The following is a 16,541-nucleotide window of genomic DNA, read 5'->3' on the forward strand; positions in this document are numbered from 1 at the left end:
ACACGGGGTAGGTAGCTTGTTCTTATCACTTGATTCCTGTGGAATTCTTGGCATAGATATATTTACACACTTAAATACACACGTGATACACAATACAAAAATACTCCGTACACATATTTACACTCACATAAAAACTCCGAAGGTGCTAGTTGAACTGACTCTGTCATCGTCTTACTTCACGCGACCGACTGTCTCCGCTACATCTCACAGACTCACTCATTAAGGGTGGTGGCAGTAATTAGCAGGTAGTCTACCACCCCTAGTGGACAGTGGTATTACAAAGGAACACTGTTCTAATCTAACATCCGGTGAGGGCTTGCTAAAATTGAAGAGAAAGCAAAGCGGCAAAGTTAAATCTGGTCACCAAACAATATGTATTGCAAACTTATACATAAATCCTGATCATGGACTCTGATTACAGAAATGCATATTTATCAAGTAATTTGTTCGTCCTTCTCTTGGATTGTTTCTTTAGGTAATTTTGAATCAATCAGTCATCAATGATCTGCATGTATTGCAGCCGCCTAGGCGACAGATTCCCTATCAATTGTTGACCTAGCTTTTTCATAAGCAGATTCAAAGAACATGGAAATTTATCGAACATTACCCTTGATCATTTATTCCAACCCCTTGCTCCTCGTCCTGTAAATGAATAATTGCACCAAACTGTCCTCTTGAATTCCAATTTTATTTTCATATTGTGATCTTTCTTATTTTTAAAAGCTCCGCTCAAGATTATTCGTCTACTTATGTCATTCCACGCCAACTCTCCACTGACAGCTCGAAACATATCACATAGTCGAGGATATCGTCTCCTTACTCCCAAATCTTCCCAGCCCAAACTTTGCAACATTTTCGTGACACTACTCCTTTCTAGGAAATCACCCAGAATAAATTGTGCTGCTTTCCATTGAATATTTTCCAGTTCTTGTATCGAGTAGTCCTGGTGAGCGTACCATACACTGAAACCATACTCTAACCGCGGTGTTACCAGCGACCTCTCCTTTGCATTCTTACCACAAACCCTAAATACTTGCATAACCATGTGAAGAGATATCTTTCTTAACAATTAACAATGCTCAGTTTTGCCTTATTATTTTTTCATTGTCATCAATGCGTTAAATTCTTCTTCTTTAAGTTCTTTTTCTTCGTTCTGCGTTACTACTTAGTCATTTTTATGCATTTATGTTGGGTAATAAACCTATCTGAATCATTATCCGAGCTTTCAATAAATGAGAATACTCAAACATCAGTTCAAAAAGTGGGAAATAAAGTAGCCTTCTAAAATGTTTATCCGTACTCTTTGGAAATCCATGTACTGTAACCGTTCAGTACCATGCTAATAGGCATGTCATGAGGTCCAACAAGTCAGATATGCCGTTTTCCGCGTCATTCTACGACATATCTGGTAGTAATGAGCATTTTATGCCCGGTTCGGGATATGAGCGACACTGCGCTAGCTGGAGGGGTGAAGCTCTAATTACGCGTACCTAGGGAGAAAGCTCCCAATACAGCGAAACTTCGAAATTACGCTCTCTCTCCAGCGAGCGAGAAAGAAACAGCACGCTAAACTAAAAGACCGCCCAGGTCAGGAGGCGGAGTTAACTTTACAGGATTTTAACTTGAGAACTGGATATTGCCAGAGATTTCCCTGTATATTCATGGACGCAAACTCACTATTTCCGAGCGTCAAGTAATAATAATAATATCAATAATAATAATAATAACATTTTGGTACGCCCTACAAGCCTTAGAAAATTACCAACAAGGACTCATTGAAATCAGCATAATTTATAATATTTAATAATGTAAGAAGATATATTACTTCACGAACATATTAGTAATGATGCACATAAGCCAGATGAGTGGTGACTGGAAACATCTGTCCTCGCGCTTATCTAGAGAAAGTTAGGGGAGTCCCCACCTCACACTATTCCGCGGGTTGAAATGCAAGAGAAAGCTTGTGATATTACCAGAGATTGAGTGATGCAATTTACATGAAAAAAGATCAGTAAAAAGAAGAAGTCAAGATCTACAAAATGAATATTCATATGACCTTGAATCATCATTATCAACGGAGCGATTTGGCCCTGTGTGCGGAGTATACCCTCTCCATAGCCGACGACCCGGATTTCCTATAAAGAAAGAGCAGGCCAGCCCTTAGTATTTATTTCTTTACTCATTCGTTACTCATACTCAGTCATTCATTGTGAACCAGTGTTGCTCATTCGGCGTGATTCAGTGCTACCCAATAATACTCTGTGTTATTCTGTGTTCTAAATACAGTAATCGTGTTAGACAGAAGTATATTCCATATTAGACTGATACACGTTTGTAATATCTTGTGTAAAATAATAATTGTGTTGTGTGGACATATGCGATTCTATTCCCAATATATATTAAGGGAATGCAGACTAGTAAAGTCAGATTCGGCTCGCATGAATGATTTCAAAGAACGGGTAAAATTCCAATAATCGCCAAGACGTAGTGAGTTGTTGACTATCGATTACCAATAATTATTTTTCCGTGATTAAGGCATGTGCAGTAATATGAGACGTTCATTCTAACCAGTAAAAGTTGTTAGATTAGACAGGAAGTGCTACCTAAGTGAACAAGTGAAGCTCACGTAGAAATAAATAAGTACCAGTAATTGTGCCGTTTCATAACAAAGGGGAATCGAGCAGTGTTCTTCAAAGGCTGTAACCGTTACTCGGGTAGTCCATTCGAGCCTATGAGTGGGTCTAGCAATATTATGTTATTTGAAAGCATGTAGACAGTGCTTCAATAACCAGTTACCCATTTGTTCACATGTGTGTGAGTGCTCGTCGAATCCAGGACTCTACTCTACCAGAACGCGTCAGTGTGCCTGCCTTATTGGATTACCTATACTCTACTAGAACGCGCCAGTGTGCCTGCCTTATTTCAATCAGGGACCATCCAGATCTTCTAACTGTAGAAGGTTGCCGATCAAGTCACCATGGACGCAACCCCGAATAAGTTGAACCTAGAAGTATCTGCTAACGAGGGACCAGTGATGGAGGCTTATATCCCTACGGACCGGGCGAGTTGGCCGTGCGATCAAGGGCGCGCGACTGTGAGCTTGTATCCGGGAGATAGCGGGTTCGAATCCCACTGTCGGCAGCCCTGAAGATGGTTTTCCGTGGTTTCCCATTTTACACCAGGCAAATGCTGGGGATGTACCTTAATTAAAGCCACGGTCGCTTCCTTCCAACTCCTAGGCCTTTCCTATCCCATCGTCGCCATAAGACCTATCTGTGTCAGTGCGACGTAAAGCCACTAGCAAAAATAATCCCTACGGGTACCCTCTGATGACAGCTCGGTTATACGCAGCAATGATAAGTACATTCCATGATACTTCTAAGCATGAAAATCATAAGGGTCGCATTAAAGCTTAACTTGTAAATATAGAATTTTTCAGTATACATTTTGATAACGCAATATGCGTGTTTCACTGGGGTAAAGTTTCTTTATTAATTTTATTTTATTTGTGTTTCTTCTGTGATTATGGGTTAATCACGAATTTATTCCGTGGAGTTTTGCATGAATTTGTATGTAAGGCCCTATAGTGTTTTATGTTTGGGTGAAGCATTCGTAAGGGTGGAATTTCCCGGCTGGGGGACAGGGTGTTTGTGTCGTCCTTACCGTTCCTTTCCTCACATTCAACACTTTACACTTTCGCAATTGCAAATATACACAGGTTCATAATGTATGGTGCAAGTAGGGGCAAAAGATCTTTCGAGGTCGACGCCCCGAATAAATAGCAAAAAAGGAAAAACAAAAGGGTAGAAATGATAATTCAGCGGACTTCATAATCCATTCCAAGTTTAATTAGTTGAGAAGGGTCTTCGTAATTTTTCAAATATATGTTATTTAAATGCTTCACGACTTTAGTGCATGTGTCCAGCTACCATCTTGTGATAGTAAGAATGATGACAACTGGAAGAAGGAGATGATGGCTCGAGGTGCAAATAATAATCTATATAGTTACGCGGGTGATCGTTATGCTAATTAAATTACCTGTAGACTTAGGATCTCCTTAATGCGTAAATAATGTGGATTTGAGATACACGTGTGTGAAGTGAAGGGCAAAGCCTTCGAGGCTGGCCCTTTCTGTCTGTCACAATGCTCGCAAAACTTCACATAAGATGTTTCCCCTCACTTTCGCACTGTATTCAATATTCACGTGCTAATAACTTGTACTATCGACGTTGTATGTATCATGATTCGATAGGTGAAGAAATCCTAACAATTTTGTATTCAAATGAGATCGGAATAGGGATTTCAGGGTGCACCTCGAAAGCAATCTAACATGGTTCGGTACCCGCTTGGTATCGACATCCTTGGACCGACACCAGGAGACCTGTAAAGGGTCACAATTTCAGAAGGCATTGAAGTGTGAATTCTATTTGTGTTGATGCATTTACAGGTGATTGCTTCATTCTTCATGTGTTTATATTTATGTATTATATCAGTGTATGGTGATTTATGGTGATTTACAGGAAACCCACGTTTTGTGTGTCCGCTTTGTAATATGGTAGAATATGATATTGCCCCCGGAGAAATTCGTATATGCGATATGATACGTAATTAATACGATGGAGTAGATTTTATTAGCGACAAGCGATGACATGATTTTCATGACTGGGTAAATGATGGAAATCTATTTTATGAAATATCTTAATACTACGATTTGTCAAAAAGTATTTTTATCACGGGACTGCCATCTTTGAATTTTTGTATAATTAATGTGTTGTTAGGTATTAATATAACGGATACCTGCGGGTACCGATATTAGACAAAGGGACAGACACCTATTGATTGATAAGTGTAAGGTAAATGTGTTTAATGTTGGGAATACCAAAATGATATTCAGAAGTGATAAAGACTGACAAGACATTTGACGGCGTTTCCCATATAATTGATTATTTTGTGTTTAATACTGTAATATGGTATTTTCTCGTGTGCATCGATTTTTCATGTGGCTCTATCAGTTATTACAATTATGATTTTTTTGCTAGCGGCTTTACGTCGCACCGACACAGATAGGTCTTATGGCGACGATGGGATAGGAAAGGCCTAGGAGTTGGAAGGAAGCGGCCGTGGCCTTAATTAAGGTACAGCCCCAGCATTTGCCTGGTGTGAAAATGGGAAACCACGGAAAACCATCTTCAGGGCTGCCGATAGTGGGATTCGAACCTACTATCTCCCGGATGCAAGCTCACAGCCGCGCGCTTCTACGCGCACGGCCAACTCGCCCGGTACAATTATGTTTTGAAATGGGAACAAACCATTCTCCTTATTCAGGTATAGTGTATTCCTCTTGTATTATAGAGCACCCTACTTTCAATATAGTTAGATTAAGTGCACACTTTACTTGCGAACAGACCATTGACTCGTATGCTCTTGAGCGTAACCATTGTGCCAGTGAAAGTCGGGAGGATGGGACTGATTGATTTCCGAAGTTCCTCATCCAGAAGATTTCTTCCGATTTATGAAATTAAATTTTATACTCAGAACTCTGCCGAGCCCGGGACAGGTGCAATAGCTAGAGTGCGGTGAGACATTGCTTCTGATCTGGATGAGCTTGCGATGAGAAGGCGAGTTATTATCACTGTAGTACGTACAAATTCACATTTCAGTAAGGTGTTGAAGTGCCTACCTACATACTTATACGCACTTACCAGTTTTATTTTACACAGCGCAAGTTTTATTTAATCGATTGTGGTTCAATTCAAGTGGTAAAACGCCACAGATAAAGCCATCTAAAGCTGTCCGCTGGAGAAAAATTATTTCACAAATTGAGGAGGGTTTTTCCTTGTGCAGACGGTCAGATACATCTCTGAGAAATATGCGAAGTGAGAGGAGCAGCAGATAGGAAATTTTCCATTCAACAACATGTACGTGGCGCGAAATAAGTGGTATTTAGAATCTCAGTGGATTGCAGATATTGCATAATATCCTAATAATGGCGATATATAGATGTTCAGTTATTTTGATTATAAGGATTGCATGTGGCAGATAAGCTAGAAAGCTGTATATCTGACCAAAATATGGCTTCCGATTGAGGTAACTAAAAAATTCAGGAAATCAATCGCCAGGGCTGGCCAGTGTCTCGGGAAGGTGCGGTATCCAACTGATGAGTCCATGCCACACTGGGTCGAAACACTGGAAATTTTTTGACGATTGAGTTTCCTGAATTTTATTAAGCTGTACATATGTCTTCGAGAGACATAGGGCACTTTCGGCATGAATGTTTCAAATAACTTTGAGGCAACATGTCCACGAAAGATTCATGTGTAGGCAAGCTATAGTGGAGAAATGATGAAAGAGCATATGAAACTTTTTTAACTAGAGTCCTTGGTGAGGGAAAATAGCCTATTACTGTGTGATTCCTTGTCAGGTAATACATACAGAACATTTTTGGGTGCAAGTTGTCCAAACAAGGTATTGCCACCAAAAACAACGAAATATTGCTAATCTCTTGATGTGTACTTCAGTCGCCAGTATATGCTTTTATATGAGAAGGATCCGTAATTTTGTAAGACTATAATGTGAAAAACCACAAGTAAAAGTACATGATCAGTATTTCATCATTTGGATTCACTGTGTGTTATGGATAAATTTTTGCACCTACGTACAAGCCTATGCTGCACTATGCTTGGCAAAAGGTATGTTATTACACTGGTATGCCCATGTCACCGTTTGAAAAGATAATTAGTGCGGCTTTAGATACTGGACGTCTTGAATGCGAAAGTGATGTTGAATTTAAAAACTTGGCTTTAGGGAGTTTAGTTCTCATTCACCTTGCATTAACCACTTCACTGGACTCCCACATCTGCACTTTGAAGCAGCACTATCTGGTCAGTGGAACAAAAGTGTTTTACGAATCATGATTACTTTAAGCAGAGAGTATGTGACACTGTTGATGGAAAATGTAACAATATACTCACGGCATTGAATTGCGTGTGTTTTCCTCAAAGTGTAATGATATTACGTTTCCTTGCGTTACCAAAGTTCCTCCCTTAGGACTTCAACAGATGATTATTCAGATATATCTTGAGGTAATGTATCAGCATGACTTAGATCACTATCATTGTGATGAATGATCAACCTAGGCATGTGTTTGTGCTGTTCAGAGCGTTCAGGGTGTCCCTTGTTAGTGAAATGCTATTCTATTATAACCCTGGCGTTATTAGCTTTGTGGTACATAGACTTATCTTTCATCTTTTACGCCCCTTCACTGTCTGAGTTGTTGAGAGTGCTTTGAACATAAGTACGTAATTCCTCACTGTCGAAACAAATGAGGATGTCTGTAGTACTAATCTAGTCGGCACACCGCAGTTATCTGCATGAAACCTCCACCCTCCGGGGCGGCTCTTGACTGGTGCATTCGAGATTTGCTAACCGTGGGGTACTCAGGAGTTGGGGCCGATTTCTCCAGTGAACTTGGAGGAGATACACTCATTTTCTTATCTGCCCCCTTCCCCAGGCGTTCTTCTTTGATAGTCACCTTTGGATGAATAAAGGCACTCTAGTACAGACCGCAGGACAACACGTTCAATCCCTTGAAGCAAGAATCATTAGCATATTTGTGAACTCATATTCCTAGTTAGAACAAAATGCTTCCCGTATCTGCCAGTTTAGGCAGAGTACTGAGAATATACAGGGTTATTATTATGAAACAAAATCCAAATCATGGGTCGATGACCTAGATGTTAGGCCCCTTTAAAACAACAAGCATCATCACAAGCATCAAATCCAAATCATAAAAGATAGTTACCGAATTAATCAGGTTAGAATTGTCAAAGTTCTTCGTTTATGTGAGACACTTTCACATATTAAAAGGTGCTGGAAATGATCGCCATCCTCCTCTGTGCACATTGTACTGCGGTGCATCGTGTTTGACGCGTTCCATTGTTGCACCACCTTTCTTGGATGGTATCCTCTAATTCACGTGTGGTTTGAGATTTCCCACTGAAAACTAGTTTTTCAAATAGCCGCGTAAGAAGAGGTCTGGGATGATAGGATCAACGGATCGTGGCGACCAAAGACCTGGAGAAATGACTCAGATATCAAAATAACTGGGAATAGTCTTCACTGGATCTTTTGATATACACTGACTGACAGAGCAAATGCAACACCAAGAAGGAGTGGTCAGAACTTTCTGCCAATTGCAGGGTAGACTGACGTCACTGAGGTATGCTCATGATGTGAAATGCGCCGCTGTGCTGCGCACGTAGCGAACGATAAATGGGACACGGCGTTGGCGAATGGCCCACTTCGTACCGTGATTTCTCAGCCGACAGTCATTGTAGAACGTGTTGTCGTGTGCCACAGGACACGTGTATAGCTAAGAATGCCAGGCCGCCGTCAACGGAGGCATTTCCAGCAGACAGACGACTTTACGAGGGGTATGGTGATCGGGCTGAGAAGGGCAGGTTGGTCGCTTCGTCAAATCGCAGCCGATACCCATAGGGATGTGTCCACGGTGCAGCGCCTGTGGCGAAGATGGTTGGCGCAGGGACATGTGGCACGTGCAAGGGGTCCAGGCGCAGCCCGAGTGACGTCAGCACGCGAGGATCGGCGCATCCGCCGCCAAGCGGTGGCAGCCCCGCACGCCACGTCAACCGCCATTCTTCAGCATGTGCAAGACACCCTGGCTGTTCCAATATCGACCAGAACAATTTCCCGTCGATTGGTTGAAGGAGGCCTGCACTCCCGGCGTCCGCTCAGAAGACTACCATTGACTCCACAGCATAGACGTGCACGCCTGGCATGGTGCCGGGCTAGAGCGACTTGGATGAGGGAATGGCAGAACGTCGTGTTCTCCGATGAGTCACGCTTCTGTTCTGTCAGTGATAGTCACCGCAGACGAGTGTGGCGTCGGCGTGGAGAAAGGTCAAATCCGGCAGTAACTGTGGAGCGCCCTACCGCTAGACAACGCGGCATCATGGTTTGGGGCGCTATTGCGTATGATTCCACGTCACCTCTAGTGCGTATTCAAGGCACGTTAAATGCCCACCGCTACGTGCAGCGTGTGCTGCGGCCGGTGGCACTCCCGTACCTTCAGGGGCTGCCCAATGCTCTGTTTCAGCAGGATAATGCCCGCCCACACACTGCTCGCATCTCCCAACAGGCTCTACGAGGTGTACAGATGCTTCCGTGGCCAGCGTACTCTCCGGATCTGTCACCAATCGAACACGTGTGGGATCTCATTGGACGCCGTTTGCAAACTTTGCCCCAGCCTCGTACGGACGACCAACTGTGGCAAATGGTTGACAGAGAATGGAGAACCATCCCTCAGGACACCATCCGCACTCTTATTGACTCTGTACCTCGACGTGTTTCTGCGTGCATCGCCGCTCGCGGTGGTCCTACATCCTACTGAGTCGATGCCGTGCGCATTGTGTAACCTGCATATCGGTTTGAAATAAACATCAATTATTCGTCCGTGCCGTCTCTGTTTTTTTCCCCAACTTTCATCCCTTTCGAACCACTCCTTCTTGGTGTTGCATTTGCTCTGTCAGTCAGTGTATATGCAGGTCACCTCATCTTGCTAAAATTATCCTTGCATTAGAGCCACGCCATCAAGATGCTCCACAGACTCTGTGAATATTCTGATGCAAGCGATAATGTCATCCCTAATCCGGAAACTAATTTACTTAACAATTCTTAAACCAGACATATCCGTAGCACATCACACTCCCGCTTTCAATATGTGTACTTGTACTTCGTGCATCTCAAGTGGTTTTCCAGCACAGCAATACCTCGAAGTTTGGGCGTTAACGTGTACAGGGAGATGAAACCATGCAGTCTGTGAACCACGTGAAGTCGGATCCATAAGAATTGCCCTGTGGAAGTTAGTATGCTAATGACTGCAAAATGAAATAACTGACAGTGGTTCCTTCCCCTGCATCTGAACAAAATTCAACGTTTGTAATGTATATGAGAACTCATGACTCCAAATTAAGATTTGAGTTTATTTTAGAATGCAATTTCCAGTATGTGCACCGTCCCCCACTGAAGGCAAGGCAGTGTGAAAGGGCTTTGAGATCGAACAATCATATGTCAGACTGGTTTTAAAAGATTCTTAATTATGTTTTTCTTCAGTGTCAATAATTTGAAGGAAGTTTAGTACTTCCAAATCATTACTACTGTTACTACTACTACTACTAATAATAATAATAATATGACGCAATAGAGCGCCTTTTTGGAAGATAATTTCACTTTCCTTTTTCCAGGTACGAGGTAGAATAGCCTGCCAACGTAAAGAAATATACGTATGCGTTTATGCTAGAATCCTATTTGTAAACAAACAAGCAAGAATGCAAGCAAGCAAGCATGCTCAGATATGTTGTAGGTATACCTGATGAATCCAAAAGTGTGTGATTTGAAGGTGGTAGGATGTGAAAGGAAGGGAGAGGTAGGGTTGTGGCAATCTTACCGCCAGGTACCTGCAGCTGCTGCCGATACAGTGGCCCCAGTGTTGGCAGCATTGTGCAGATTCGTATGTGAAGACTTTGGAGTTGGTGTTTTGTCTTCATCTTCTTCGGTTATCTCGGGCAAAAACATTGTGTGCTTTTCTTCGGGAACCCTGCACAATAATTGAATCAGTCTTAGGGTTAAATATTGACAGGACATTAGTATATTAGTTAGTACACACAGGATAAGTGATTTCTAACTTGACTAATGTGTGAGTTGTCGTTGGTTAGGAGAACAACATTGGACAAGTTTACATTCAACTAGGAAACAGATTTGAAATATTATTTTAGTTGTAGGTTATAATTTTATCAATATTACGGTGTATTGTGCATGCTTAGATCATGAAACGAAAACGAGAAACTCATTGGAGGTATCAGTTCATTCCTTCGAAGCTAATACTGTAGAGAGGTTCAGACATCCAACCTGAGGATGGACTATGTGTCTTAAAATCGAAATTCTTCTGAACTGATGAGCATTGAAGTCAACTGTTGTATCCAAACGTGCATTATGGGAGGTACTTGTTTGATTTATTTTCAGTTCACGTGCAAACCTTCAAAAGGAAGAATTCTATAGAATGGACAAAATTACTATTATGTTTCATGACGAAATAGAAACAGATTGCTGTAAGAACGGAAATACAAATATAGTCTCCCAAAGTACTTAACAAAGTCAGAACCACCGTGTTGAGGCTAACGCGGGTACAGTGTGTTGCCAAGTTAATAGGGAAACTTGAGATTACTGATATTTTGAGGTTCTATGAACAAAAATGAAGTAAACTGTTTTACTTTCGTAACATTGAGTCATATATTTAATTGTATTCATTCAGAATGAAAATAACATATTATAAAACATCTAATTATTGAGACATTTTTCAGGCAAGCAAGTTTCTCTGTTTTAGCTGTACATCTCCCAAAACAGCACACTGTCACTGAACCTTTCGCTTTAAATGGCAGCTTCTAAACGATTTGACACGCATTCTGTGCACTTCCTTGCCAGTTATTTAATCTGAAAATTTCCAGCCATATTCGTCTCAGTTACACTGGCAGAATAAAATATCCAAACACCATGAAATAAGGAATGTAGAATACCGAAATTTTGACAATATATTTAAATGTACAAGACTACAGATTAATATTCGCGCGAGGAAAGCCATCGTAAATGTGGTATGCTGCTCCATCAATAACCGGTGTAATCGCCTGACTTTTGAATGCAGGCATGCAAACCTGTATGCCTTGTGTCGTACAGGTGCCGGATGTCGGATTGTGGGATGGAGTTCAATGCCTGTTGCACGTGGTCGCTCAATATAGGGACGGTTAATGCCGGTTGTGGATGACGCTGGTGTTGTCGTCCAATGATGTTCCATACGTGCTCGACTGGGAACAGATCAGGAAATCGAGTAGGCGAAGGCAACATGTCGACACTCTGTAGAGCACGTTGGGTTACAACAGCGGCATGGGGGCGTGCATTATCCTGTTAGAAAACACCCGCGGGAATGCTGTTCATGAATGGCAGCACAACAGGTCGAATCACCAGACGGACGTACACATCTGCAGTCAGGGTGCGTGGGATAACCATGTGAGTGTTCCTGCTGTCATAGGAAATTGCTTCCCAGACCAGAACTCCCGGTGTAGGTCCAGTGTGTCGACGCCGCAGTTAGGTGGAATGCAGGCGCTCACCTGGTCTCCTTCTAACCGACTAACCGACACATGGCCATAACTGGCACCAAGGCAGACCGGCTTTCATCGGAAATCACAACGGACCTCCACTCCATCCTCCAATGAGCTCTCGCTTGACACCACTGAAGTCGCAGACGGCTGTGGTTTGGGGTAAATTGAATGCACGCCGCAGGGTGTCTAGATCGGAGCTGTCCTTCAAGTAACCGATTTTGAACAGTTCGTTGCGTCACTGTGGTGTCAACTGCCGCTCGACTTGCTGCTGCAGACGCGGTCCGCTGCGCCACAGCCATACGCCGAATACGGCGGTCCTCCCTCTCGGTGGTGCCACGGGGACGTCCGAAGCGCGGTCTTCTTGCAAGCGTACCTTCTCGTGAGCACTGCTGCCAGCACGCATGCACAATTGAGACATTCCTGCCAAGTCGTTCTGCAATAGCGCGGAAGGAAAATCCATCTTCACGTAGACCTATTATACGGCCTCGTTCAACCGCAGTGAGCTGTAAAGGCATTCTTGACCCATTCACAGTCACTTCGTCGAATCTCACAGGTAACTAACGCCCTCACACAGTACAGCCCGTATTTAAAGCAAACCTGATGTGCAAGGTCATGGGGCCGCTACTAGCACCACGCTAATGCAATTTGCGGGAAATTTGAATCAGCGTCATCTTTATGTTGTATAAACACGCCTACCAACGTTCGTTAACCTAGCACAACCCCTTCTAGGTGTTTGAATTTTTTTTTTCCGCCAGTGTATTATCATCATCGTCATCATCTGTTTACCCTCCAGGTTCGGCTTTTCCCTCGGACTCAGCGAGGGATCCCACCTCTACCGCCTCAAGGGCAGTGTCCTGGAGCTTCAGATTCTTGGTCGGGGGATACGACTGGGGAGAATGACCAGTACCTCGCCCAGGCGGCCTCACCTGCTATGCTGAACAGGGGCCTTGTGGAGGGATGGGAAGATTGGAAGGGATAAACAAGGAAGAGGGAAGGAAGCGGCCGTGGCCTTAAGTTAGGTACCATCCCGGCATTCGCCTAGAGGAGAAGTGGGAAATCACGGAAAACCACTTCGAGGATGGCTGAGGTGGGAATCGAACCCACCTCTACTAAGTTGACCTCCCGAGGCTGAGTGGACCCCGTTCCAGCCCTCGTACCACTTTTCAAATTTTCGTGGCAGAGCCGGGAATCGAACCCGGACCTCCGGGGGTGGCAGCTAATCACGCTAACCACTATACCACAGAGGCGGACGCCAGTGTATTAAACAAGCTAATTTGTAATTGTTGTACTGCTATTTCAATAGTGAAGAATAGTCACTCGCTAATTTTCAAGAACTGAGTAAAATTTATTGTTACTTGTGAATTACAGACATTGATAGGAAATGCCCGGCTCCATGGCTAAATGGTAAGCCTACTGGCCTTTGGTCACAGGGGTCCCGGGTTCGATTTCCGTCAGGGTCGGGAATTTTAACCATAATTGGTTAATTTCGCTGGCACGGGGACTGGGTTTATGTGTCATCTTCATCATCATTTCATCCTCATCACGACGCGCAGGTCGTCTAGGGGCGTCAAATCAAAAGACCTGCATCTGGCGAGCAGAACTTGTCCTTGAACAATCCCGGCACTAAAAGCCATAAGTCATTTCATATTTTTCATTGATAGGAGGTTATTTATGAAGCGTTGTGTCCCTAATAATTCAACAACACACTGCGCAACTGTCTAAATGAAATACGCGCTACCATTGATAGTAGTTGTGATGTCATCTTGGACCAAGCTGATTACGCAGATTAAGAGGAGCATGGAATTTAATGACAGATAAAGCGCAACGTCAAAACACGCAATAACCTGTAAGATGTCCAACTCGCTGGCTGAATGGTCAGCGTACTGGCCTTCAGTTCAGAGGGTCCCGGGTTCGATTCTCGGCGGGGTCGGCGATTTTAACCTTCATTGGTTAATTCCAGTGGCCCGGAGGCTGGTTGTTTGTGCTGTTCCCAACTTCCCTGCAACTCACACACCACACACAACACTATTCTGCGCCACAATAACACGCAGTTACCTACACATGGAAGATGCCGCCAACCCTCACCGGAGGGTCAGCCTTACAAGGGCTCACTCGGCTAGAAATAGCCACACGAAATTATTATTACCTTAAGATACTAGGTCTGCTTTCCAGGGTTGTCGACTAATGAGCTCTGTAGTCAGGCAATAGATATATCATGACGACGAGAGAAATTTACTTATAATCTGCACTAATTAGGTTTACATTCGTTGTCCGACTGAATGGTCAGCGTACTGGCCTTCGGTTCAGAAGGTCCCGGGTTCGATTCCCGGCCGGGTCGGGGATTTTAATCGCTTCTGGTTAATTCTTCAGGCTCGGGGACTGGGTGTATGTGTCCGTCCCAACACTCTCCTCATCATATTCAGACAACGTACCACACTACCAACCACCACAGAAACACGTGATTACATCCCTCCATATAGGATTGGCGTCAGGAAGGGCATCCAGCCGTAAAACAGGACCAAATCCACATGTGCCTCGCAGTTCGCACCCGCGACCCCACAGGTGTGGGAAAACGTGGTAGGAGAAGAAGAAGAAGATTTACATTCGTTCAGGGTGAGAAATCGCAATAGTAGTAGAGAGCATTTACAGTAATTCTAGAGCCGTCAGTGCTCTCTTCCTAGCAGAGACTTTATCTAGGAAAGGCAAATTTGACTGTTTCTAAATGGTTAGCGTGCTGGCCTTTGGTCCAAGGCGACTCGGAATCGATTCTCGGCCCAGTCGGGGATTTTAACATTCATTGATTAATTCCGATGGCCAGGGTGAGTGTGTCGTCTTCAGCATTAGAATTCATCATAGGTACAGGTCATCTTGAAAGACCTGCACCAGGCCTCTCCGGAGGCCACTAACCATTATTATTAAACTGGTATTCAACAACGACAGCACCTACAATCTAATGGATTAACAACGCTCTAATATTCTGTCTTGTATATAAGTTAGTTTACGATCTGGTTATATTTCACTTGGCATCAAGTATTAAAGAAAAAGAGTCATTTTCATTATTTTGGCCCGCTGCAATTTCTAGACTACATATTGTAGAAGTGAGCAATCTTAAAAATGTAATAGTTATTTGTGATAGTTGATTTGATAGATTTAGTGTTGGTTGTCCTTGCAATGTTATTCTTCTCAGCCTAGCTGTCGTAATACATAATGAGGGAAGATTTACACATAAGTATTTCTATTGTTTGTACGTTATTGCATGGTTTCTTATCGTTAGTGTGGTCTGAGTCCCCTCTTATTTACATGTTCTAGTTGTAAGGCATATTAACACTAGGTAAAGTGATGCTATTTATTATTATTTTTTACGGAGCTAAACCAACTTCACTACTGTCTTAGAATGATGAATGTATTATCTCCTCGGAGCGCTTTCAGCCACGTTCTACGCACAACCATCAGCAATTTACTACCAGGACAGGAACACTTTATATTTTGAGTCTGTTGCCAACACTAGAATTATAAAGGCAGATTTGCACGATGTGATCGTTGTCTATGGGATGTGGACTGTACTTGTTCGGATTTCCATGCTTGTATTATGTCTGCGTATTCGTGTCCTATGTCTAGTAAATTAGATTGTGGATTCTGTTTGAGTGCTCTGGTGTATTCACTGTACTTGTATGTAAGAATGTGGTATAAAACCTGTAAAATATCCAAATCCTGCCACTCTACAATTGCTGTTGTTCATAGTAATCTGATTTGCACTAATATTCCTTAAAAGTGGGTGTGAAAAATAGGGGTTTGAATTATAACAAAGGGAATAGAAAATGCTAAATCACAAATTCAATGTTTTAACGATAGTTAAGAAATACTTTGTTCATATTTTCTGTCATTTTTAGGTTTTCTCAATGCTGGACGTAGCAAAGCAAAATAGGTATCGTATGAAAGGCATTTCAATCTCCAATCTTTCCAAACCCACCGTAGGTGCTTTATTAGGTTAATGTTATGTTATCTCTGCTGGCATTTAAGAATAGGCTCATGGTTTCTGCAATGCTGCTGTATTTGTAAGGTATAGGCCTATACAGGATGTATCAGAACTATACTGACAAAAAAATCTCTTCATGTCATGTTAAGAACGATGGTGCAATCGGATTGGCGGAGAACATTTTTCTTTTCGAGACAATGAGGTTACGTTCGGGCGCGCGATTCAAACTGACGAACTCGCCGTATTTGCTATGCCAGAGCACAAGCCGCTGTCGTGCTTGAGGGAAGAGAAAGAGAGGCAGGGGAAGTGGGGTGTATGATGGAGCCACAGATAATGCTCCGCGCGTATGCACAACTTTCCTCGTTCAACACGCACAGGATTGTCCCTGTCTCTTA

At 43.0% G+C, this 16,541-nt stretch overlaps 1 protein-coding gene across 6 annotated transcripts in view; it reads right to left on the reverse strand.

Moving 5' to 3' along the window:
* Window positions 1-16,541, reverse strand: part of LOC136863966 (uncharacterized) — a 458,924-nt gene that overhangs the window by 35,226 nt on the left and 407,157 nt on the right. For all 6 annotated transcript variants that reach the window (XM_067140427.2, XM_067140426.2, XM_067140430.2 and 3 more), the window contains one exon: window positions 10,466-10,615. In XM_067140427.2, the coding sequence (XP_066996528.2) occupies window positions 10,466-10,615 (150 nt within the window). The remainder of the gene's footprint in view (window positions 1-10,465; window positions 10,616-16,541) is intronic.

This window comes from Anabrus simplex, chromosome 2 (genome assembly GCF_040414725.1).
Source record: "Anabrus simplex isolate iqAnaSimp1 chromosome 2, ASM4041472v1, whole genome shotgun sequence".
Taxonomy (NCBI): Eukaryota; Metazoa; Arthropoda; class Insecta; order Orthoptera; family Tettigoniidae; genus Anabrus; species Anabrus simplex.